General features: G+C 42.1%; 1 protein-coding gene across 3 annotated transcripts in view; it reads left to right on the forward strand.

Moving 5' to 3' along the window:
* The window catches only part of SFMBT2 (Scm like with four mbt domains 2), a 208,860-nt gene that overhangs the window by 140,097 nt on the left and 41,461 nt on the right, over positions 1–27,302 (forward strand). For all 3 annotated transcript variants that reach the window (XM_049705753.1, XM_004281698.3, XM_049705754.1), the window contains 4 exons: positions 7,002–7,084; positions 13,449–13,575; positions 23,520–23,633; positions 26,491–26,533. In XM_049705753.1, the coding sequence (XP_049561710.1) occupies positions 7,002–7,084; positions 13,449–13,575; positions 23,520–23,633; positions 26,491–26,533 (367 nt within the window). The remainder of the gene's footprint in view (positions 1–7,001; positions 7,085–13,448; positions 13,576–23,519; positions 23,634–26,490; positions 26,534–27,302) is intronic.

A 27,302-nucleotide genomic window follows, 5' to 3' on the forward strand; every position in this document is an offset into this window, starting at 1 on the left:
CAGAAGTGTCTGTTTTAGCCGTGTTTCCAAATTTCATGTCAGATCATTCTGTTAGGTCAAACTTTCATTGAGTTGTTCAAATATTATATGTTCTCCCTATATTTTTGTTTGTTCTATAATTTTCTAAAAGGTGCGTTAAAATATTCTGAGATTGAGGGTTTGTCAGCTTCACGAGTGTGTGTGTGTGTGTGTGTGTGTGTGTGTGTGTGTTTGAAGCTGTGTAAGGGCATTCAGGGTGAGGATGGTTAGAACTTCCTGGTGATGACCCGCTTTATCCCTAGTGAAGCGTTTTGCTCTGAAGTCTGTTTTGTCTGACTCTCACGTTCATTTGTTTCCTTATGTGGTTTGTGATTTTTCATTGTGAGCTCATTTTCAGTGACGATTGTTATTTCTGTGGGAGTTCCAAAATCTTTAGACCGAAAGATTCGTTTCTTTGGTCTGCTTTTGCGTTAGTGTCTGGCCAGTGTTTTAGGGTTTTCGCAAGTCCTAGAGTATTTATCACTTTATCTTCCTACTAGAACGTGAGGGTTTTATAAATCTTTTTATTCACGTCCCTTTCCCCAGCACATAAAACAATGCCTGGTACACGTAGGTGTCCCTGATTATTTAAGGAACTAACGGGTGAATCTTACATTAATTTCTCAGTCTGTACCATACAGAACTGTAAAATTGGACCTTATAGCCGTGTGTGCCACTGCCTTGGATGAGCAAGTGGTTCCTCTCTTTCTCCCCCTAAACGGAACCCTGGGCAGGTGGCAACCATGTCTGCTCCGCTGCTTCTCCCTCCAGGGACAGGGCTAAGATGGTCTGGTTACTTTTTTGTTGACTGAGGCCAGGCATGATAATAATCTCAGCTTCTGCTGCTCAGCTTCCTTGAGCACAGGGTTGTCTTCCATCTCTGGGCTTTCGTAAGTCGTTTTTTATTATTATGTTTCATCTGGCATCTAAGAGGGGACTATCGATCAGCCCACCTTGTTACTGGACTTGGATGCATGGTCTCATTTCTGGCTCTGTGATTCATTCTCGAGCAAAAAGCACTTTTGATTGAATATTTGGGGGGCTAAAACTCTGGGTGTTTTTTTTAATATCTGAAAACGTTTCTGATTGTTGAAAACTAAGCCTCCCTCTTGTTCGCTTATCTCTGAATTTACTTCGTTCTTCAGGACTCTTAAGATGGTTTTGCCATTGGCAGTTGGCCTTTACGATGTTAGATTCCATCCTGGGGACATATCTATATCTCCTAATACTGTTTATGATTCAGAATAACATTTTGAGCCTGCCCCCAGTACATGTCACACGGTGACCATACGTGCATTAAATACTTCTCAACATTTATTTTTATTCTAAAAGATGAGGAAGTTGGAATGGCTGGTGTTTATACTAACTTGACTTATTTGTTTCCCTCCCCTGTCTGTCTTTGTTTTTCTTTTTTTTTTCTGCACTATTCCATGAATGTAAAAACAGAATAATTCGATTGGAAAATGAATGTGTAAACTTTCAAGATCTCCATCAGGGAGGTCTGGAAAATGAACATCAGCTGAGAATGTGGAGGGTGCTGGTGGATTCCAAAGGGGGCATGGTAGCTCTTTAAGAAACGACATGGACAAAAGGAAATGCTTTAATCAATTACTAGGGTTTTTATCTTGCTCCCTATAAGCAAACTCATGAGGAGGTTGTTGAGAACACTTGCTCAGGAATTGACCTAGCACTCCTGCACCTGAGGACTGTGTGGTCCTGCTGCCTCACCTGTGCGGTGGGCACTTGCATCCTACTTATCACTCAGGGTGGCTGTGAGGCTCACTCAAGGAGATGCTATCATGGGCTAAGCCTGAGTAAGTGTTCGAGGGACTCGCTGAAAGCCTCGGACTTGAAAGGAGAGAGGTCACCGTTCAGTAAGGAGAGCAGTGCCCTGGAAAAGTGCCCAGTAGGGCTGCTCTCACGATTCATGAGATTTTCTGAGAAAGGGTTAAGAACCTGCTCTTATTATAATGTGGTTTCTGTGGTGTTGTCTCTCATTCCTGTATCTCCGTCCTGCTATTTGCTGATCTTTGAAGATGATTGTGTCATATTTCCTTTCAAAGAGAAGTTGGACTAGAAACTAAAGAAGCTTCCTATGAACCCCAGGTGCTCCAGCACCTCAAGGATGTGAACATTCTCTGAGTTGTGGAAGATCTCCCTGGAGCTCTGTGATCTTCCATCATGAGGGGTGGCTTTCTTCAGGGCTTTCCTTCCTCATTCTCCACGTCTCCCTCCAGCCTTGCCTTTACCCACTGCGTCACTCTTCCCATGCCGTGTGTCTGTCACTCTCTGAGCTGCCGGAGCAGGTGAAAGCAGAGCACGTGCCTGTTTCATCCCCGTCTTACCAGTAACTAAGCTGGAGACGTACAGTGAATTGTTATGAAATGGATGCATTTCCTTGCTTTAGAAAGTGTTGCCACTTTATAGGACTTCAGGGTATATTTCTAAATACTTTTTTTTAACTGCAGATTTAATATGCATTTATTCTTTAAAATTCTGATAAAAAGTAGAAAAGTTTCCTATCCTGAAAAAATAACTTTTGGTGTATATTCTTGGAGATTTCTGTTTCCTTGAATATGTAACTTTGTATTTCTATGTAATTATTTTAGACAGCCTTTACAGTGGTGGATTTGTATCATTGTTTTTCATTTTGTCATTCAGGTAGATGTCAAACATGATATTCTTTTGCTATTTTTATTTTTTTTTAAGATTGTACTTTTTTTTCATATCCACCTAGCACAGAACAGGACCTTTTACTCCAGTGGTCTCTTTTTTTTTTGAGAGAGAGAGAGAGAAATCTTTTTTAAAAGCCCTGCCCTTCCCTCCATCCCAAGTCACTGGCAAGGGGTGTGAGACCGCCATGATTGCCTCAGGGTTGTCATGATTCACTTCCTGGTGCTGAGGAGAGACCTAACTTCCTCTAGGAACTGGATACAGTCAGAATTCTGTTAGCAAAGAAGAAGCAGGAGGACGGCTGAGGGGAGGTCGTCATGCTGTATTCCTGGATTGGTTGACTGGTGCTTTGATTATCTTTTTAAGATAGAGTGAAGATGCTGTGCTTTCAAAATTTTTGTATTATTGAAATAATTCATGAACATTAGTGAAAACTTGGAAAATACAAGGAGGTAGAAGAAAAAGGTATCCAGGAGTCCCACCACACAGATAATTATTTTGTTATTTCCTTGTAAGTTTTTCTTACATTTCTTCAGGTCTTTTCTTTTGCATATTTTAATGTCAGTTTGATAATTCTGTGTATGCTTGTAGCAGTCTTTTCATCTAAACTTACAGTAATCATTTTTTCATGACTTTTTTTAGTAAACTAGGTGCAATTTTCATGCCTGCGTGACTTTCCATGGACTTGGCTAAGTTTCACATTATTTTCTACTTTTGGATATAAAGATTGTTTTAAATCAAAATTATTCGTAATGATGCCATTGTATCTTAATGTATCACATTTTATCAGTTTTTGGGGTTTTTTTTAATGGGTTACATTTCCAGAAGTGCAATTGCTGTGTCAAAGTTCATGGACGTTTTTACTGCCAAATTGTTTTCCAGAATAATTGTCCAATTGCACTGTCAATAGTAATGTTTGCAAGTGGAGCTGTTTTATGTCAATTAATTTGTATCGTAAGGAAAAATGGGTCATTGACCTGTTTCCTTTTGGACCTGTAATAGTTGGAACTTCATGCAGAATAAACACTAATTAAAGCTTAAATAACCCTAGTGGTGGAAGTTCAACAGTGTTGCAAATTTTAATAGCCCAAGGGGTTTTGATTTCCTTTTATTTGCTTTTCCCCTCTGGTGTTTTCCTCCCTCCTGGGTTTAAAACATGCTTTCCTGGCTGTGGTTAAGCCTTAGTACTTCTTGTTCTGTCTTTGTTGATTAATGAGCATAATTGACCCCTGTTGTCTCTATTATAGGAGCCACAGCAGTTTGTTTTTATGTAACAGTTATTTTCTGAGCTGTCACAAAAATGCCTTACAAAGCGAGCTCATTATCAGACTGAAGGAGAAGAATTTTAAGTGATGAAGCGAATAAAGGTCCCTAAGAGAAGGAGGAGGCAGAGGAGTTGAAGCTGTTCAAATATTCAAGGAAAGGAGAGAGTTCTGGGGACAGAATAATGGCTTGTTGCTTAGGTACCCAGCAAGAGTTGGATATATCCTGAAATTATTAGATTAAAAGTGGCTCCCCATAGAGAATCTTGGAGACTGGATGTAGAAAGATTGAATATAGGTCCAAGAAACCGTGAGCCTGGCATTTATGGAGTGGGTTGAAAATCCATTGGAAGTTGGTGGTTATGAACGTGATAGAAAATCCAGCTAAATGTCTATCTGTATAGGGTGTAGAGGTGACCCCTAAGTTGGGAAGTTTTATCTGAACAGATACCGACCATACAGAATACCTAAATTTGATGTTATTTCAGAAAATGGTTTGCTGTGCATTTGTATGGGTTTTTTCCTATTTCTCCCCTTCCCACATGATCTTGATAAGATTTTCCTTTGCTCACAAACTAACTCAGGAAGTAGCAGAGGTCCAGGGAAGAGATATGTAACAGAACGAGGTCTTGACCTTAACAAAGCCAGTTAGCCGTGGGCCTAAACCACCAGGGTCCTTCTGTTGGCAGGATTCAGCTTGTTTCCAGCTGTTCACTTGAGAGCTCTTCTAGGGCATGTCTTGTTATATATCCTCTCTTCATCCAACCTGTCACACTTTTCCCCTAGGAGAAGAGAAGGGAATTAACCGCAGAGGGAAGGGAAATAATCCTAAATAGCAATGGTAATTAGTAGTAGTGACTCTGAATCATGAAATGCAGCAGCTTGAGGAGAGTTTGAAGCTCTTTTCTTTCTCTTGCGGATTAGTAGAGAGGGAAAGCCAGGTACAGAAGACTTAATTTATTTCGACCTTGGTTCATCCAAGTCCTGGTAGAACTGGGTCCTTCATCCAGTTCTCCTTTCTGGTTCAGTATTTTCATACAGTGAGGTGACTTCTCACCAGTTTGAGGTGTCTTTCGGTGAATTCTTCTATTCTTATATATTAACGCAAGGATTTGCTCCAAAACAGTTACAGAGAAAGTACTCGAAGTGGACGATTACATTAATTGTAAAGAAACTCGCAGTGCCTTGATTAAGACACGTTTGCTTTGTTTGCAAATGTTCAGGAGAAGGTTGGTTTGGTTGCTTCCAGAGCCCTCTGGCTGGAGGGACAGCTCTGGACAGAAGGTCTGGGGGGAAGGGAATGTGGAAGAATGTGCAGAACCTCTTCAAAACCAGCTAGAAAGATTACACAGCATCTCAGGACTCTGAGACGACTTATCTCCTCGTTGGAAAGTAGTGAGGAGCTGTCACTCTTTACAGGGACGTCTCAGGAGCAAGTTGGGGGGGGGGGTGTGCTCTGTCACTGATGGTCGGCAGGGGAGGAGGGAGGGGGGAGGGTCAGTCCCTGGGCCAGGAAGACAGCTGCCTTCTTGGTTAACCTCCACCCCCATCTTTTAAAGAATTGAGTAAATTGAGCTTACTTAATGAAAAGCATACTATTTTGTACAGGTGGAGGTAGGAAGCAAACAGTATCTTGAATTTCTTCAATATGGAATTTCTGTAGTCTTTCTGCAAGTGTGGATTTAGTAACAGAATTCCCCATGTTAAGTGAATTTGCAGGTGTAGAATTTATGATGATACAGGGCAAAGAATCAGGGGCTTGGCTTAAAAATATACTTAAGAAATCCCTTATAGATTTATTTTACATATACTTAAACCAGTGAAGAGAGAGCTGTTAAGTGATGATTATAGGGGCATTTTGCAGTTTCAGGTAATCCTGATTGGTGCCGTATTTTTTGGTTCCATTCCCTTCCTTTGTTCACAGGAAATGCAAATGACACATTAAGAGGTATTTTCCTACCTAGGTTCAGCCATACACTCAACTCCTTTCTTGTTTTATGTTTTTTTTGCGGTATGCGGGCCTCTCACTGTTGTGGCCTCTCCTGTTGCGGAGCACAGGCTCCAGACGCGCAAGCCCAGCGGCCATGGCTCACGGGCCCAGCCGCTCCACGGCATGTGGGATCTTCCCAGACCGGGGCACGAACCCGCGTCCCCTGCATCGGCAGGCGGACTCTCAACCACTGCGCCACCAGGGAAGCCCTTGTTTTATGTTACAAACTTCTCCCATGTCTTGTTTTGGAGGTCACGATAGATCGATATATATTGTATAATTATGTACCTCTTCCCCCAACCCCAAATGAAATGAATAAAGAAAGAAAGAAAAAAAACATGTTAAAGTTAGTACATATGAATAGTTGGTTCTCAAACTCCCCCAGTATCTCAAATATGCCCCCAAAACTTCATCCGGAGAGGCGCACCTTCCCCAGTTCTCATTTTCCATCCTCCTCCGTGATTCAATTCTAAGGCAAGGTTTATTCCTCCCTGACTTCCATGTCTTTGGAGGATTTCCCGCTAGAATCTCAACTCCTTTTTGGCCATTTTTCTTACCTTCAGTTACTCTTTAAAAAGTATTCTCCTCTAGTGTTGTTTTCCAATAAAATCTCACGGTTTCCACAAAGATGTCGAGATGTAAGTTCACCTGAACTCAGAATTGATATGAAGGCACGTGTTGTGTATTTCTGCCAAATGCCTTGTGCGGATGTGCTCTGTGGAATGCTCTGTCTCATCTGTTCTCCCCCAGAGCAAATCTATGCCCCGGCATGCCCTGACGGGGTAAATTCCCCCCTTCTTCACCTGGTTTCAAGCACCGAATTATGATAATGATGGTACACCCTACTTATATTTAGTACTTTACACTGTCTACAATATTTCATTGAACCCTCATAAAATCCAATATGTTGTCACACATGAGAAAGGGCTTTACCTTTTGGGGAGGGGGCCTGTACTTGCTGCCCTTATTACTTTAAATTCCCGACACACCCTGGCGCTGTTCGTTGGTCTGAGATGCGGCTTGGTTAATGCGTCTTCTCTGCATTTTCTCACGCACAGGTTACTCTGGCCAGGACTTCGACTGGGCGGACTATCACAAGCAGCATGGGACAGAAGAAGCGCCTCCCTTCTGCTTCAGAAACGTAAGAAGGCCTGGTTCTTGCTACGCCTTTACTCATTAATGTTGTCCACCTTGAGCTGTGTAAGTTGTATAAGTTGCTTTTTATTTATTGAACAAGATGAGGTTAGGGTGCTACCCTGTACCATGGGATGCTAAGCCTTTTTGTCAGTTTTGAAAAGTCCTCCTTTCCGTCTTTGTGTCAGTTAGGGAGACGCTGGGCTGTAGTGACAGGTTGACTACTAAACATGTCGTAAGTTTTTCTCTCACTTGTGGACGGTCCAGGTTGTTCCTGATTACCAGGTGGTTCTTCTCCTTGCACTGAGCCTTGGTCTAGGTCTGTACTCGGCTTCGTCTAGTGAGCAGATAGGAAAAGAGAACCAGCAGAAGATAACCCTAGTTCTAGACACTGTAGCTTGATATTGACACATATGACATCTTACTCCTGTCACCTTCTGTCGTTGAGAACTAGTCACTCGGCTACACCATGCCATGAGGGAGACCAGGCAGTGTGCCCTGGCTGGGCTGTCCCCCCACCTTGAGCCTGTACACTGGCAGGAGGAGGAAAGAGTTTGGTGGACAGCCAGCCACCAGGGCCACCATTAGCTGTGCACTTGCTATGGAGTGTGATATTGATAAGTTCATTGAATGGGAGATTCTCTGCTCCTGACGTATATTCTTAAAATATGTTCCTAAATTTTTCATTGGATTAAAGTAATAACATGCTAACCCAACAGTTTTCTGCTGTGCTTACTTTAAGCCACCTCCTTCTTCAAATACAGCTTATTGGCACAGAGACATATAAAATAACTCCGTGTGTGTGTGTGTGTGTGTGTGCATGTGCGTGTGCGTTCAAACGTGTGTACTTGCTTATTTATAGGAGTTTGCTGTAGAAAATAGTTTACAAATTATTCATGTAAACTTTATCAACCGTAGGAACTAAAAAGGGATGTGAACTATCATGTTCGTTTTGAGAGTGAGGCAGAGATGTATAGCCTCGTATGTTTAACATGCGTTTAGTTATGAGAGTTAATTTTTTATGGTAAGAAAAAAGATGCAGTCCTCCGGTTGGAGACTCCAGATACTACAGTGCAATGTGCTCCCACACCAAAGAATTGTTTTCTGGGCACGTGCGCCTAGAGCTGCTGATTCATTGCTGCCCCACCGATAATTTTTACTCCAGGGATTCAGTTGGCAACGCTTTCTGATGGGAAGAGCTGGCTTAACAGAGAGAAGCTCAACACTGAGCATAAATCATAATCAGATTTTGGAGAATTAAGTAGGTTGATGACGAGGTCAGCTTGTGCTCATAAATACGGAAACACGTCAGTGGCAGGGTTGGAAATCAGGGCTCCTTACATGATTGAATGAACTTCTACTGGATGACATTGCCTTTCACAAAGGTAGCTCTTCTGAAGCGTTGAAAGAGCTGTATGAAGGGTGTGAGGTGGTGTGGAGACAGCTGTGCGACCTGCCACCATGGGAACAGCAGCTGGTTAGCTCTTAAGGCATATTAAGTCCGTGGAGTCTTACTACGCTTCAAACTGTGTTGACATCACTTGTCATGGAATCTGCTGGCCTCGTTGCCTTTTATTTGTGATTGTGGAAACTCCTTATTGCATCCTCAAACCCCTTTGAGGTTGTGCTTTCTTCCAGACGGGAGATTGTCCTTCCCTAACTCTTTAGCCTTGGGAAGAAACTCCTCACATCTCCCCCTTGTTCTGGATTTAGGGAGTTATTTCTTCTGTGACAACAACATGGTTCCCCCAAGGTGTCTTTTTATCTGTCTTCTGCTCCCATCAGCCAGCCGTTGTCCAAATGGATCTTTATCGTGGAGCCAGGAGCCATATCCCCAGGTGGCCTCTGAGCTTTCAGGATTCAGCTACCGAGATGAAATCTGTATTAATGAAAATGCTGGCGTATTCATTAGGAATGCACTTGTTACAAAGATGCCCCCTTTGTTTCTTGCTGTCCGTTTATTTAATCGACAGGATTGTTATCTGCCTTGGTGGCACGTGCATTGCATTACTGGTACTTTGCTGGATGATGTTAACAGGCTACAAGTGCTCTTTAATGGAATGCTTATCATGAATCATTTTTTAATCACACATCTCGTGTGTACCAGAGGAGGGGTCGTGTGGAAGTGGATGCGTGGAAGACGTTACCCTGGGGATGTTTAGCAATCCGAGGCTGTTCTGAGATGGATTGACACAGGCAAATGCTTAGTAAAATAAACTCAAAGGTAACAGTTTTGCTATTGATCCTTTATAAATTACCCTCAGGCAGTGAGTGGAAATGAAAATAGGTTACACGGTTGTAGCTTTCCCTTATTAAGTAGGATAAAATGCATTTTAACTTACTTAGAGGCTTTTCAGGCAGTGTATCGAGTCATGTCATCAAAAAGAAACTCAATACCTAATATGCATGAATGAGGCCAGACGACTTGCAGAAAAACAGCCAACCTAGAATACCTTTGATTTCGATTTCTGAAGAAACATAAAGGAAAGGAGCATATTGGTTTCTCAACATACATTGGATAATTTTGTTCTGGTAACATAAAAATATAATTGCATTTTCAACTTAACTTCTATAAAAAGACATGGAAATGTGAATTACCTTGGTTTCTTTCCATGAGTCATATAAAGATGTAATCTCTCTTACTTACAGGAACCTGTTTATCTCAGTTTATGTATTTCAAAGTAGATACATTTATATAGTATTGCAATGTCTGATAAAAAAATTTATAGTAGTGGGTAATTTTGGAAAATTTCATATTTATTTTTAAAGTGTTAGGAGGGAGTTTTGCTTCTAGTATTGGCTGAGTAAGCTCATACTGAATTGATCCCCCTGCAGATAGCAACTATAAATTCTGGGCAGAATACCAAAACTAGTACCTGAGAGACATGGAAAATGAACAAAAGCAGAAGGGTTTTAGAGGGGAACAGATGCTTGGAAGAAAGTAGTAGCAGGAGTGGTCACCCATTTTTTACAGACTTTTGGCTTAAGGTCAGCCACAGTTGACAACATAGGGGCTAATGAAAACAGTGATATAAAATTCAAGGTCTTTCTGGCCTGATGAACCAGTTAACAGAATTTGGGCAACCACAGCTACTGGAAAGTGAGGGAAGACTCAGACAGGGGAGAGGCAGGAGGGAAGACCACAAATCCAGTGTATAAACTCTGCCTAAATCTTTAACTGATCCCTGAACCATGTATGTGCCAGGAAAACTCCAAGAAGCCTTGCTAAGGATGAAAGAACTGAACTGAGATTTGAGCTGCCTCTCAAGAGACAGAGTGTATAGTTTGAGTCCAGCCAAGTTAATTGCTTGCTAAAACAGAGAAATCAACACTCTTGGGAGGAATATAACACAATCCAGAGTCTCTGTGATATATATTTAAAACATCCAGGTTTCAATCCAGAGTTGCTCAATGCATGAAGAAATAGGAAAATCAGACTCATTCTCAGTAGAAAAGATAAATCAACACAGACCAAATCCAGCATGTCCCAGGTGTTGAAATTAGCAGACAAGTATTTTAAAGCCCCTATTACAACTAAGCTCCATGGTGTAAAGCCGTGGTTCTCAAAGTGTAGTCTTTGCACCAGCAGCTTCAGCATCTCCTGGGAACTTGTTGGAAATACAGATTTGCTGACCTCACCTCAGATCAACTGAATCACAAACTTTGGGGTGAGACTTAGCAGGCTATGTTTTTAAAAAGCTCTCTAGATAATTCGGATATACTCTAAAGTTTCAAACCATTGATGTAAAGGAAAATATTCTTGTAATGAATAAAAAGATAGGAAGTGCCAGAACAGAAGTAGAGAAGATAAAAAAGAGAAATTTTAGAACCAAAAAATACAATATCCAAGATAAGCAAATTCATTGGAAGGGCTTAATAGCAGAATAGAGATGACAGAGCAAAGAGTTCATGACCTTGAAAATAGAAATTATACTATCTGAAGAACAGAGAGGAAAAAAATGATTGGAAGGAAGGGAGGGAAAGATGAATAGAATCCCAGGGATCTGAGCAACCATATCATGTGTACTTGGTGACTCAGAAGATGTGGCCACAGAGATTGTGGAAGAAAAAAATAGATGAAGAAACAATGACTCCAAATTTACCAGAGTAGCTGAAAGATCTAAATTAATGGTTTCAGGAATCTCAGTGAATAAGCAACACAAATACAAAGAAACACAACCTAGTCAAATTGCTGATAACCAAACATAACGAGGAAAATCTTCAAAGCATCAAGAGAAAAATGATATATTCCTTATACAGGAACAGCAATTTAAATAACAACAGACGTCTCATCAGAAACAATGGAGACTAAGAGATGGTGAATTAATGTCTTTAGAATGCTAAAAGAAGAAAACTGTAATTCTATATCCAGCGAAAATATACTTGTGGAATGAAGATAAAAAGACATTTCATCCAAGAAGATTGTACAAGTGACAGACACGTGAAAATGTGCTGAACCTCATTGGTTACAGAGAAGATGCAAGTTAAAAGCACAATGAGGGCTTCCCTGGTGGCGCAGTGGTTGAGAGTCCGCCTGCCGATGCTGGGGACACGGGTTCGTGCCCCGGTCCGGGAAGATCCCACGTGCCGCGGAGCGGCTGGGCCCGTGAGTCATGGCCACTGAGCCTGCGCGCCCGGAGCCTGTGCTCCGCAATGGGAGAGGCCACAACAGTAAGAGGCCCGCGTACCGCAAAAAAAAAAAAAAAGAAAAGTACAATGAGATACCACTAGACCTACCTATTAGAAAGGCTAAAATTTGAAAAACTGGCAATACCACGTGCTGGTGAGGCTGTTTAGCAGCTGAAACTCTGTACACTGTTGATGGGAGTGCAAAATGGCATATTGGAAAATAATTTGTCAGTTTCTTAGAAATGTGCATTTACCATATGGTCCAGCAATCCTTCCGTTTCTAGAGAAATGAGAACTTAGTGTTAGAGGCTGAATTTTGTCCCCCCAAAATTCATGTGTTACGGCCCTAATTCTCAGTATCTCAAAATGTGACTGTACTTAGAGTGTTTAGAAAAGTAATTAAGGTAAAATGAGGTCACATGGGTAGGCCTTTCTCCAATATGACTGGTGTCCCTATAAGAAAAGGAGATTAGGACATAGGCCACATACATGGAGGAAAGACCATGTAAAGACACAGGGAGAAGATGGCCATCTTCAAGCCAAGGAGAGAGACCTCAGAAGAAATTAACCCTGCTCACAGCCTGATCTTGGATTTGCAGCCTCCAGAACCATGAAACAATTAATTTCTGTTGTTTAAGTTGCCCGGCCCATGGTACTGGCTGTGGCAGCCTGAGCAGCTTAATATGCTCACACAAAACTTTGAATGTCCATAGTGGCTTTATTCACAACTACCAAAACCCGGAAACAACTCAGCTGTCCTTCAGCTGGTAAATGGATAGATAAATCATGGTGCATGTGTAGAAACCACTCAGTAAAGTAGACTGAGGTACCCATCCGTGTGATGGCCTGACTGACTCTCAGATGCACTTTGCTTCGTGAAAAAAGCCAAACTGACAAGGCTAAGTAGGGTAGGATTCCACTTAGGTGGTATCATAGAAAAAGTGGAATTACGGGAACAGGAAGCAGATCAGTGTTCCAGGAGTTGGGGGTCTAGGAGGGACTGCTCACCGAAGGGCCGGTGCAAGGGCATTTTGGGGGTGATAGCACGCTCTGTGTCTTGATGGTGGTTATGGCTACAGGATTGTGTGTACATTCACCTGACAGCCCTGCTTTCCTAGAACAGCACACCAAAAAGTGAATTTCCCTCTGTGAATTTTTAAAAATGAATTTTAAAAGTAAATAAAAATAAACAGAGAACAAAGGGAAAATAGAGACCATTTCAGATAAAAGAAAACTGGGAATTCATCACCAGCGGACCTTGTACCAAAGGAAAAGCTAGAGGACAGACATCCAGCTGAAGGAGATGATCCCAGGTGGAGGTCGCCGTCTCCTTTCACCCTCAGATACGCCCGGGGGGACCTGAGTGAGGAGCGCAGGGACGTGGGAGGAGCGATCGGTACCGCAGTGATTCCGAGGTTGGAAGGACGCACATGGAACTGGGAAGCCAGAGTGGACTCACCCTCGTGCTCATTCAGCAGATATTGTTAGGCACCTGCCGTGTGCCCAGCGTAGTTCTCACTTCTGGGAAACAAGCGAAGGGTGTGTGGTTCTTTCCTCGTGGATGGTGGGGAAAGACTAAGCAGGCGCGCTCGCCTGTCCGTCTTATCAGTAAATCTGTGTGCGTGCACGTGCGCGTGCGTGCGCGTGTATACATTTCTGCCGTGCCAGCTGGCCACTCCCTTGCTGCGCGTTATCTGGCTGTGGTATCTGCTGGCTCAGTGTCAGTTCTGTTTCTGTTTCAGACGTCATTCAGCCGGGGCTTCACACAGAACATGAAACTTGAAGCCGTGAACCCCAGGAATCCGGGAGAACTCTGCGTGGCCTCTGTCATTGCTGTGAAGGGGAGGCTGATGTGGCTTCACCTGGAAGGTACTCACAGTTCATAATCGTTCTGAATTCAGGGTCCAGCTGGAGAGGGCAGGGTGCAGATGACGTCAGCACTGCTCAGAAGTGCCCCTTTTGCTTTCCTTTTATTTCAGCTGTCTTAAATTATTCAGCGTTCTTAAATAAGTGAAACTAATCAAATATGAATTTGTTCAGAGGCTCTCATCTTAACTAATAATTTCATGAAATGAGACTCTGGTGCAATAATTATGTTTGGAGCACAGTGGTCTTTGTACATCTCTGATTATAAAAGCTGATGTCACGATTAAGTTAATATGAGTCACTAAAAGTTGGTATTTGAGGTCTTAGTTATTAAGCGGATAAAATTATATGTTTGCATTTTACTGTGAACCATACCCTTTACTTTGGTTTCTTTCGTAGATGTTTAATTTTTCCTTAAAGTAATAACTGGACATGACTTTCTCCCCAAATATATAATAATTTAGGCTTGTTTGTTTAATGATGTTTAAACTGTTCTTCATGGCTGCATTTTATTTCTAATCATCCAGGTAATTCACAGAACCATGCACTTTGTAAGCAGAACCTTGATCAGATTGTGGGCTTAGATAGGAGACTGTCTTTTTCAGATGTTATATTTTCAATGAGGAAGAATTAAAATGAATTTGCTCTCTAAGGTTGTGTCATCTTTCTGTGATTTAAAATTCTTTGGGTCTTTTGTTTGTTTGTTAGTTGTTTGATTGTTTTTCAGTTTCACAGCACTTGGTAGTTATTTCAAATGAATATGGAAGAAGAATAAGATGCTGTAGATGACTAATGAAGTGATGTTAGCTTTCCTAGTCCAGATTTTAAATTTTATGACCTGGTCAACCACCATTGGAATAGAAAGTTTGGAAGGTCATAGAATTGGTGCCAGGATCTTTATCCTCTTTCGTCAGTAAACAAGTCTAAAAAAGCACTGAAGGTTCTTTGATAGGTCTACCATCTAATAAATATTATAGTCTAAGAGATTGGGAGGGGCAGAGAACAGTGATTTTAGCTGGAAGTCCAGTGTGTTGTTAATTCCCAGAAGATAGTTTAAAACATAACTACGGTTTAGGATTTGAAAATCAATCTGAAATAAAAGGAAATCCTCAAAAAGTTGGTAGCTTTGTAGATTTTCGAGTAGAATGGCCTCGAGTTGGAATTAGCCAAAATGTGGACACACGTGTCATGGTGATATTTCTGTAGGTACTGGATTAGGACATGAACTTACTTTCGTTACTGCATATAAAGTTGAATCAACTGCTCTTGGAAAAACAAGATCCCTTTGGTGATTTTGAATCCCTAAATTGAACTTGCTACCTAATACTGTGCTAGGCCTAATATTATGAGAGATTAGAGTCTTGTTTACATGATTAATTTGAAAACAAAAGTGGTAAAGTTCAAGGCCCTTGTTTCATCACTATTATTTAGCACGTGACGGTTAAAATTCTTTGGCAGTCATAATTTATTTAGCAGTTTGTACTTCCGAAGTGCTTTTAGCTGTTAATTACCTAACATAGAGAGCAGTAAGAGTGTCCTGATTTTTATAGATGGAGAAAGTAGCTAAGCCATTACCATGTGCCTGAGGTTCAGTTTCATTGCTCTTGACCTCTTTGTTGCTTAATTCAACATACCCTACAACTTCCCAATTCTTAAAAAGAATGATGAGCAATGTCTAGTGTATATTTAACATTTTTGACAGTCTTGCTTTTCTTTGGTTATAAACTTCTGGTTTTATAGCAGAGAAATGTAAGTCAGCTCATGTCACCTCTTTTTCTTATTCTCCAGAGTGCTTTCATTGGGAGCAATGAAAATTAGTCAACGTTAGGAAGCAGGTCAGAAAATTGATTGTCCATTTTCCCAGACCTTACGTATTAAAAAATTCAAAAAAAACCAATCTGTTGAATATTGTTTACCTGATGCTGTTGGTCAACATTATGCATTTGCCTCATCAGCTAAAGTTAAAATTCATTCAGTCTGCTGATCTTTCTTGAATTGGGGGTTCTGCGGGGAGTTTTGTGTTGATTTTGGGCCCTTCCCGGATGCTGACCTTTTAAAGTGACGAGCTTAATGGCACTTCTCATTATCTCCAAGTTTTATGTATTTAGTGTTTTCTTTCCTCAGTCCTGGGGACAAAATGTTAGAGAGTCACTCCAGTCACTTTGGGGCAATTAAATTATTTTTATGATGATGGTGATTCTTATTATAGACCGTTTATATGACAATTTATAATGTACTTCATACCAATTTGTTAGTTATTTTTATGTAATAGATTGATCTGAAATATTTTCAACACATGGCTAATTGACTACGTTTAGTAATTAAAATGATCATTTTAATTTAGTATTTGACTTCTTTTAAAGTCAGATAGTTCTTTAAGTGCCTCTAAAGGAACTGATGTTGAAGAGGAAGTGATAAATCAAATACGTGAGGTTAGTGTAATATTATTTTGGGTGCATGTTTGGAAAGAATGTCAGGTTCTCAAAAACCGCTGACAGCGAGCCAGGGCCATTTCTGATGATGCGGTTTTGTGCTTGGGAAAGGACGTTGTGATGTTTTCTCTTATGTTAATTATCTGCTCTAGGTTATCATCTCTACAGTTACGAGCATTTATTCATATCCTACGAATTACATTCAGTTTTAGTACCTCTCGTATCGTAGCCCCACACACTGGCTCACACCCTGGTACATCTGCATCTCACAATCCAGGTCACGTTACATTCACTGGCGATCATTTTCTTACGGGACAAATAGGGGGCGGGTGTTCTATTCACTCTCAAAGTGCATTAATTCACGAAGAGGGTTGACATCTTTGCGTTGCCTTCCTTGGTTTCTCTTGTCTCTGTTATTATTAATACTGTTTTCCTCCCGTTTCAAAGAGATGTGATACGTATTCCCTTTATTCCCCAATATTAGGTATTTCAGCCTTTTAGCTGAGGCAGAAAATTCCTTTTGTGTCATAAAAAGTATCACAACCCGCAGGCTTCATTTCCACTGGGCTGTTTAGCTCTTTTATTGTTGCCACTACAGGAATTTTTATAGAGAGCTTAGAACATGGGCAGCAAATCCTGGTTTTGACATTGGGAGGCCTGTTAAAAATGAAGAGGAGGGGGTTCTGGAACGGCATGTTTGCACTTTGAAGGTGGGGAAGGAATGATGGCCTTCCCATCATTTGTTTCCTGGAGCTTTCCCTTCCGGTTTGTTAAAAACAAACATACAGAGAACAAAAAAATGAAGATGACCCAGAGGTCTGTGGAGAAGTACCACAATGTCAGTTCAGGGAGCTTAACTCAAACCGTCAACTTAGGTTATTACTAGCATCTCCTGATCTTTACTTTCTGCTGCCCTCCGAAACAAAATTTAGAGAAAATAAAATTCTTCCACAGTCAATACTAGCAAAACATAGTGTATACATTTCAGTCTGTGGGTCTGAGCTGAATATCACTTTGGATGGTAGCTTTCTGAGGAACCGTATCCTTTCACCGTGAACTTCACATCCCCATTGACAAGGACCGAATGTGCAGGGACGTGGTCCCTGACTTCCGCAGGAGATGACCATCGCGAGCCATGCGTGGGCTCTAAGTAGACTTTCAGCGTAGGTGTTTAAACACCGCGACAATTCAAGGACGCATGTGATCTCTCCTTTTCCCTCTTCAGAAACGCATACACTCTGCAACTGTCCAGTGGCATTTCTGATGTATCTGATTTGCTCCCAGCTTCTTGGCTGTGGGGAGGTGGATCTCGTGGCACTTTGTACTCCGCTGGTTTCCTCTGCTTGCTTTCAGTTTCATTCACCTTTCAAGGTTGGAAGGCAGCAGGCAGCTTGCAGGGACCATGTCCTCGCCTCCTTCACCTCATACTACAGCGTCCTAAGCCGGCTTCCACCTCTGTTATTAGGAGTGCTGGCGTAGGGGTGTAGACCTTTCACTTTTGATGCGTGGACTTTCCCACAACCCTCTCTCTTTGCCCTTGTCTTTCCCATGTACTCATTGGTCATCTGGTGTTTCCTTCCCTCATATGGGAAGGTCAGAATTCTTCAACATCCTTTATATCCCCATTCAACCTCCTCTTCCTCTGTGACTCAAGCAGCGGTTCTGTGCTGACGTGTCCAGATGCCCAGCGCTCACAGCAAACACGTTCAGAACTCCTGTTTCCAGCTACCTGCAGAGCGTCTCCCTGGGGACGTCTGCGTTTCCCAACCGGAGGCCACTGTTGTAACCCCTGTGTTTGCTCTTCTCGACTTTCCCATCTCACCCAGAGGCACCGTGATTGTACCCAAGTTAGACACCAAAAAGTCATCCTCTTGTCTGTTTGCTCTCCCACTGCCTCCATGACCAGTAGTGACTCCAGGCCCCCCCACCCCCATCTCTGTCCTCTCCCTGCCACACTCTGGTTCCAGGTCTCCACCCCTTCCTCTTAGGATGTCAGTAGTCTCTCAACTGCTTTCTCTCCCATCCTCATAGAGCAGTAAGGCTTAGCTCTGTATAATAGAGCCCCTGCCTTCTTCTAAGTATTCAACGAGTTTGTATTTCTCACGGAGCAAAGACTCAAATTGTATAACTCAGCATTCAGCCACCCCCTCCCGACATGCACATCTGCCTCCTAGATGTGTGATCTTGGGTACTTTGTGAGTTTAGACCCTCCTTTTTCTTCGTGCAGTTCCATACAATGTGGGGTAGCGGATTCTGCCTTACAGGATGGTTATGGGTGAAGCCCTATCTATAAAGTGCTCGAGCTGTGCTGAGCGCATCCTAGGAAGTGGGGGAGGTTGATGAGCAGAAAGAAGGCAGCACCCTTCCATTTCAGCCTCCCCGCCTGGAGCCCGTGCCCCAGCAGAGTGGACCCCTAGTGTCTGTAAACATCTGCGCTCTCTGCCTGTTATCACACAGCACAGTGTTTGTGTGAGAGTTCGCGTGCGCTCTGCTTGCTAAAGGCTTGCTGAATAGATACGAGGAATAAATAAAACCGGTGTTCCTTAACGAGAAAGCGATTTAAGATACGAGCAGCCCCTTAAGAACTGCTGTTTGGCTAACCGAGTTTTGAGACAGTGAGATGTTTTATACTTGTAAGCTAAAATTCAAAACCTCCTTGGTCAGTTTTTTTTCCGTGTGTGCTTGGTTCAGTTCCAAGTGAACTACCTTCTGCATCATAACACACGGGAGTCCTGTGAAAGTGCACATTCCTGGGGCTGCTCCAGACCCATGACTTCTGAGTCCTGGGAGCAGGGTCTGGGAATCTGCATTTTCACGTCACCCTCCCCGGATGACTCTTCTGCACGGAGAGTTTGTAACGGCCTCTAGGAGATCAAATGGGCAAAGAAACTCAGGTGACGCAACCTCTTCTGTCTAGGAGACCAGGTGCAGAAAACTGCTCTTTAAGCCTTTTCTGTAATTTGTGATAAAGTCAGGTGGTTAATAGCATTTTGCAGAGACCTGCAAGAATGAAACAAGGGAAAATGCAAATGTGGAAGTAATTATATTTCAAGCCAGTGTGGGTGGTTTTTAAATCTTTAACAAGAGGTATGGGCTGCAGGAGGCATTTTGGGGAGAAGCTGCTTTAGCAGATAAGCGTATATATGGGAGCAGGACCTGTATTCTTGCACAGAGGAACGTGGCCCAGGAGTGGGTGCTGTCTTTGAACAGGCTTTGAAGACTCCCAATCCGTTACACAGGTTCTGAGTGGTCAGCGACAGCCCTGGCTCTGGCTTTCTTAAGCAAAATGGGAACTGGGGGGAAGGCTTTTGATGGGAGGCTGGAGCAGGGAATCTACTCTCCAGAGGGCTTTGCAGCAGGAACCAAAGGAGAGTTTGAGCTTTCAAGCTGCCGTTGTGCTGAGTGTGACTTCTGACTGACCACGTTTTCCTCACGAGCCCGCCTCGATTGCTTTCTTAGGCTCTGGAGCTAAATTGCTTAGGTTCGAACCCTAGATCCTCCGCTTACTGGCCGGTTGATCTTTTCCTGACCCTCAGTTTACTCATCTATAAAATGGGGATGAAAACCATCCGATCCCTTAGGGTCGTGAGGATGAACCACTTAGAAAAGTATCTGGTCCAGAGTAAGTGCTGTAAGAGTGCCATTCTGCGGATGGATCTCTCCCTCCACTCGCGCATGTAGTCCCGTTTCTGTTGTTTCCCTTCAGGTGGCTTCCTATCACATGTCGGTCTTGCCAGCCACGGTTTTGCCGTCTCTTGATTCCTGAGGAATTTATTCCAGAGCTGACAAGGGATCTCTGAGATCTTGTTCTGGGGCCCCCGTCTGCAGATGGAGGGCCCAGGATAGATGGCGGGTGGGGTTTCCAGCACCCAGTTCTTGCTTTTCTTTCTTCCAGCGCTTTACCTTTTCATCGCACACTCGAGCCCATCACAACTTGGTGTGGCCTTTAACTCTTGATGAGGGCGCTGGACGAGTCCCTCAATCCCTCTCGCCTTTCTTCCTGTGCTGGCTCTCACCTGAGATGCAGGGGCCATTCGGATTCTATTAGTGTAGTCAGTGAACTTCCTCCATAGTTGCTCCTAGCCTCTGCCCTCACAGCCCTCCTGCCTCTGGTCCCACCAGCATCTCCACTGGTGCTCGCCCAGGCTCATTCCCATCCATAATTTGCTGGGAATGAAGCAGTTACTACCGTGAGAAGTTTGATTGGATTGTGTTCCTAGGAAGACACTTTAGCATCATCACAGCCATCCTCTTCTTTCATCCCGATGTTCCCAATAGAAGGGGCCGCCGATTCTATCACAGTGCCCTGCATCCTCCGCTGGGTTAAGCTGGATACAGTCTCTGCAGACAGAAGGGCCAGAGGCACTTTGTGGAAGTGGATGGGATGCGCTGGTCCGAGGACAGAGTCTCAGGATGTCGCAAATTGCAAAACCGTTTTAAGGTTCCAGAGTGATTCCTCCAACTTTACATGCTGGTACATGGGCCCTTTGAGTATGGAAAGTCTTTCTCCTGTAGCGGTGAAATGACATCATAATTTAATTTCCTTTTAAGGTAACTTGTCCTCCCTTAATCCAACCTCTGTGGCCATACCATGTGAGAGCCTCCTTTCTTCTCTGAATAGCTTTGTTGTGTGGTTGTCATTGTGATGATGGCGACGTTGTAGTTGTAAGATAGGTAATTCATTCACAAGGGCTGAAAATACATAAAGTATCTTTGGTCATATTGTCTCCCCCCACTCCTGTCCCTCAGGCCCTTTCCCAGCAGACACCCACTGAATTAGGGTTTTTCATTTCTTCCAGATTTATCTCATGCACATGTAAGTATGTTATTTTCCCCTTTAAAGCAGATGGTAGCATACTAAATATACACAGTGTTCTGTGCCCTGCTTTTCTTTTACTCAAATATACATCTTTATGGATAAATATATGAAGAGGTTTCTCATTCTTTTTTATAGCAGCAGGATGGATATTCCATTATAGGAATGTACTGTAACTTATTCAAGTATGGCCCCATAGATGGAGATTTAGGCTTCCCAGTGGTTTTTGAGATGAAGGTTTTGGGTGAGAATGAATAAGTAGAACCCATGACTTGATGCAGCTGAAACAAACTCAGAGATTGAGTATGGCCTTGTGTTGTTCATCGGACATTGTTCTATAAAATGATAAGGAATATTGCAGAGGCGCTTAGCGGAGTCTCTCTCCACATAGGTAGTTTTGGCCATCCTAGAATAATCAAGAAGGAGCCTTGGCAGCATTTTAATGACTTATTTTGTAAGCTACTGAGTTTCTAATCTTGGGAACTAATGGGTTATATTTTAAAAAATTATTGTGAGTCCAGCCAGATATTTCTAGATTCATAAGATTGATAAAAGGAAATAAAAAATTAGTACTCATCATTCAGAAGAGGATTGGAAAAGTTTCAGGTTCACAAGTACTTTCCTGGGTGATAAATACCCCACTTTTCCATCAGTTATTATTTAATAGATGCCTTCGTGGGCCAGATTTGGGGGTGGAAGGAAGGCAGGACTGTAACTTTCTTGAGAACATGGTTGCTGACACATTTGTAGCTCCTAAGTGTTTGTTTAATTGAACGGAAAGCATGATCGAAGAATATTAAAAGTATGGTAAAGGCGGCCTTAGAAATATATGAATGCATATATTGTTATAGAAGTGTATATGTTAAAGCATTAGTATGAACTAGCAGAACACTGGAAGATAGAAATAGTTCAGGAAGGAATAAGCTATAAAGTTCACTTTATGCTCCCTTTTGAAGTACTACTTTGACCTTGAAAATCTTTTTTGTACCTAAACAGAAATCTGGAAATACAAATGTATCTAGCAGATGAATTCAACCTGTTAGCAAAATTGCTGAGTAGCTAAGAAATATGCTCTATCCTTGTGTTTTTGTGAGTCTGAAGCTGAGGCTGTGCCTTGTGAATTGGGAATCAGCCTAGTGACCCGCTTCATTGGCCCCCCTGCAGAATCCAGCACCTTCTCGACAAGAAAAGTCACTTCCACATTTGAAGCTACTTGGAGAGTTTCTTTACCTTTTGTCTGTTTTGGATGTCTTCTTGTTTATTTGATGATTTCTTTGGCAAATAGGTTAAATATTGTCTGAGTCATATAATACAAGACAGAAATGCTTTCTTTCAGTCAACCGTGTTGGAAAATAATCTCTATAAACCTCCTTGTATTCTTGTAGCTTATGTATCCTTCAAATTATAGGAGAATTCAGTGAAAAGGAAGTTAGGATTGATAATCACAGTCATGACTTCTCTCTGAGAACAAATCAAAAGTGCAGCGTGACTCATGTTGATGATAATACGTATGTGGAAGTATCCACTGTCAGAGTGTTCAGGGCACTTTGTCTACACCAAAATAACGTTTTAGCGCTAAACTGGGTACCTGCCTTTATCAAATAACGTACTCTAGGAGCCAGCGTAGCTAAAATGGTTAGGACCTTTTGTGTTTGCTGGTATTGAGCTTCAGGAAGTTATGTTTTGAGGGGGATGCTATTCCAAATTCATCACGTGACGTGTGATGGAGTTTCTCCAGTGTTCTTTTCGTCTTGATTGGCAGTGAAGAAACCAAAGCACAGCAGGATTAAGTGGTCAGAGCCAGGGAGTCATTCTATTAATAGAGCTGTTTATCTTTTGATTCTTAGTTCAAGAGTGTCTTCCCTCCAAGTGTGTTTTTAAAGAACTATTGATTCGGTGTAGAACTAGTCCTTCTTTTCACTAGTTTGCTGGGTTCTAAATTTACTCTCTCAGTAAGCAGAGTTCCTTGGAACCTTTGCTCATGTTACATCCAGATCTTTTCTCTCTTTCAGAGTCTCTCAGCTGCGATGCTGATTTATCACAGGCACCATTATGATTATGAAACAGGAGGTGATACGTAGGCAGATCCCCACTAAAGAGACATTCCTGTATAGGTGATTTTTGTGTGAAATGGCGAAAGTACGCAGACTGCAAACTGAGTTCAGGATGAGTGACTTCCATCACAGGATAAACGAACACGTTCCCTAGGAAATTGTGCTTTGATGATCACTACTTATAACTAGTGTTACTGAGCCCTACTAGTTCCTTTCAACTGGAGCCTTTAACTTGCATTGGTTGAAGGTTGACCTCTACTTGGTGTTGGGTGAAGAAGTCTTGTTGCTTCTACCCCACAAGCTGGACCACTTTCCTTAATTTCAAAGCTGTTCTTAGGCAAGAAGGACGCTTGTTCCTTCTAGCCTTTCTGGCTTAGATGCCAATTGTCCCCAGATTCCTTCCTCTTCCTCCCATTTTCAGGGGGAAGTAGCTCTCCTTTCCAGACCCCCACTTCATGTGAATGCCTTGTACTCCTGCCACTTTACATTTCAGGCATTTGTATCTGTTGTAAGATACTGTCGGCTTTGTGCTTAACATTCAGAGGAATGTCTTCCTCCATCTCAGGGGTGCCCTGTATTTTCCCTCCTTCTTCTGTGTCTTTTTTGGTAAAACCTGTTTGCACCTGCTGTCTTGACTCCTTGCAGGCCTGCAGAGTCCGGCTCCAGAGTTCATTGTTGATGTTGAATCCATGGACATCTTCCCCGTGGGCTGGTGTGAAGCCAACTCCTACCCTCTGACCACACCGCACAAGACAGTCTGTAAGTATCGCCCTGCTCGGAGCCCAGCTGGGTAACATCTGGGACTTGGGTGAAGAAACAGGCAGTTTGGTAAAGATAGTTAGTGGAGCCAGATTGTAAAAATCAAAAAAGGTTGTTGATTTCACACAGAGCACCAGTACTTTTGTCTCATTTATCCTTTAAATGTCCGCGTGAGATGAATATTTGGAAACATTTCCCCTAAGTCACATGATGAGGCAGAGAGAGGATCTGGAATCTTCACTCCCCGTTTTGTGTACAATTCATGATCTTGATTAGAAAAAATTTCAGCTAAATACCATACGTTTGTATGATCATATCTGAGAAAGAACTACTTTTCCTCATGAGGTTTACCCCAAAATAATCATAATTGGTCCCAGTAATTTACTGACATAGATATAAACACTTAACTACACTGAGCACTAACTAAACCAGTGAGATTTCAACTGGACTTTGAAAAGTGCATCATATCTTCTGATCACAAAAATGCCAAATTAAAACAATATTAGTAATTAAACAGCACAGCATCACACACACACACACACACACACACACACACACACACACACACACACCACTTAAATACCTACAAGTGTGTGTTTTAACATATATTATTGTAGGTCATTTTCCTGAAAATGGTAACCATTTAAAAATCTTCAAGCCTAAACCATCTCGGCATTTATTACTCCCCCCTAATGGATAACAGAAGTATTATTTTAAAATGTGAGTCCTTAAAGTTAAGGGGCTTTAATTTTTGTGAAATATATTTCTAATGTTTTCTTTATTAATTTATATGCTAGCTGACTTCTTTGTAGCATCCTACCATAAGGTCCGCTTACGTAGGTGCTCAGAACTTTGCCATAAAGGGAGTTCCATCCCATAGTCGGCTTCCTGTTCCCTGATGTCAACAGATTCTGAAGGACACTTAAGAGACCTACTACATATTCATTACGAGTTGGATGGGGCATTATCCGTGTGAATCAAAGTAGGGGGCCCAGGTTATAGACAGAGGCGGATTTTAAGGGATTCTTCTGTACCCCATACTGCACACTGAATCTGATCCAATAACAGTGACATCACTGCCCCTCACTTTAAAATATTTCTGAAACTTTGAGCTTAGAATAATTATTTCAGTCTCAAGGGCATTCTTTTTCTTTTTCTTTTATTCTCACTTAAAATGACGTGGTTCCTTGGCCCTCAGCCTCCACAGCCACTGGGCAGGTTCTCCCCGGGTTCTCCGGGTTTGGGCCGGATCCCCTGTGCCTGGTTGTGCCTCAGACAGAAATCTATGCCCTGATCCTCGTCCTCCTTCCTTCACATGGATTTGGGAGGCGACGAGCATTCTGAGTTTTGAGTTTTTCTGGATGAAATCCCACAGGGTTAAGATGAACATAATGATGTTTCCTTTCTGTTTCGCGCTTCGCTTCCCGGTCTGTCGTGTGTGGCTTCTCATCAGAACATCGCGCACGTCAGGCATCTCAACCTAATTAGCAAAGACTGAGTTGGGCAAGTGAGGCTACACTCATTTTTCAATTTAGAGATCACGGAATTCATACTTTTTCGTAGTAATTACAGGCAGACCTCTTGTCACAGATACTGCGTTTTTTACAAATTGAAGGTTTGAGGCAACCCTGCATCCAGCAAGGCTATGACGCCCCTTTTCCGACAGCATTTGTTCACCTCGTGTCTCTGTGTCGCATTTTGGTAATTCTTGCAATATTTCTCACTTTTTCTGTGTTACTGTATTTGTTGTGGTGATCTGTGATCAGTGACCTTTGATGTTACTACTACGACTCACTGAACCTCAGATGATAGTTAGCATTTTTTAGCAATAAAGTATTCTTTAATTAAGGCATGTACATTGGTTTTTTAGACATAATGCTATTACGCACTTAGTAGACTACAGTATAGCGTAAATATAACTTTTATATTCACTGGGAAACGAAAACGTTCCTGTGACTCTTATTGCGATATTGACTCCATTGGGGTGGTCCGGAACTGAACCCACCATATCTCTGAGGTCTGCCTGTACTGGCATTGGGTACTAAATAAAATCAAGAATAGGTGAAATTTGAGTCACTATTTCTCTTATTTATTTTTGTTTTCGTCTTATTTCTCACACATACATTTTGCTTTGAAGAGGCAAAGTCTAAATGAATCTGCCAAACTCTGACAGCTTTAGAAGTTCTGTCAGAATTAATTTTTGCTCATGTTGGAAGATGCAGGCTTATCTACGCCCAAATTTATATATGCCAGAAACTCTGGTCTGTCTTTGTGAAGGTGACTCTAACCAGTTATAAATATAAACTGGAAATGATCTTAACCCCAAGTTGATTATTGGCTGGTTTATGTCACTATTTGACAGACGTGTATGTTTGCTAGGCACCAATCCTCCTTTTAATGATAAAACGTTGTCGTTTCTAAACACGCCTCTAATCCTAATTTGGGAGCACGCTGCTATGGTAAAATGTTTTGACTTATCACATTTTCTGCGGGGAAAAAAGTCATCTGGGTCATCACGCTTATACCAATCCATCTTACCCGCTGTGTTCCTGGGAGGTCTGATGTGTGTGCTCTCTTTCTTTTTATTAGAAGCACATTTTAGAATAAAGTAGCCAGTGTAGTGATAAAGTTAAATGTACTAAATCCGATTTAGAGTTCATTTCTGAAAAGTCAAAGTCTCTTTTATGCTAGAAGAAATTAAGATAAAATTGTGGCCTGAAGGAAATAACTTTTCAGTTTTTAAATTGTTACTTTAAAACAGACGGTTCTATACCTACCGAGCCATTTTAAAAAATGCTTCTTCCTAGCTAGCTATCACAGCTGCTTTTCTTTTTTTCCCTTTTTGCCTGTTTTACAGCACAAAAGAAGAGAAGGATTGCAGTTGTGCAACCAGAAAAACAGTAAGTTTGTTTTTTCACATAAACTCCATGGTAAACTCTGAAGTGTCTTTCAAGAGGATGGGAAACAGGGCTGTTTTCGTTAGAGAGCTAGTCAACACCTAGCACAGTAGCAGAGGGGACAGTAACACGTAGCTCCTGTTACTCATTGTGCATCTATTATGTGCAGGACACAGGTCTTGCTTCTAAAGCAGTTTCTTCTCCAGATCGTAACTTCTTACTTTCCTCCCAGCTCAGCCGACCTGAAGGATGCCCAGTGTCCAGCATTGCTGGTAAAGGCACTCTGTACCCATGGTTCTTAATGCCCCCAGGGGCCCTACAGAGCTGCCCGTCCAGGCCTCGGCTCTGCCCGCTCCCAGCCCAGTGACCTGGAGCAGGTTGCTGTATTTCTCCCCATCTCAATGCCCTCCTATGTAAAATACCCATTTCTCAGGTGTTTTCGGAAGATTAAATTAGATTCTACGTGAAAATGTGTGGGCCCTCCGTTGCTGAATAAATGTAGGTTACGCCACGTTTCTATTGTAATTTTATGAGGAAGGAGGGTGCTTGACAGCCTGTGGACAGGCCAGCTGTATGTTTCTGGAAAATCGTCACTGTTGGTAACATCCTTATATGTTGGAAAAAGTCTGGAATATACTACGATGCACATCCCTTACCAAGTCATTATGTTTTCTTAGTAGACTGTTGGAAAGGGAATTGAAAACAGCGGGTTTTTTTTTTTCATGTACCTGAATTGAAACTTAAATAAAATGAAATTGAATAATAACTGCAT

The sequence above is a fragment of the Orcinus orca genome, chromosome 2 (assembly GCF_937001465.1).
Source record: "Orcinus orca chromosome 2, mOrcOrc1.1, whole genome shotgun sequence".
NCBI classification, from domain to species: Eukaryota; Metazoa; Chordata; class Mammalia; order Artiodactyla; family Delphinidae; genus Orcinus; species Orcinus orca.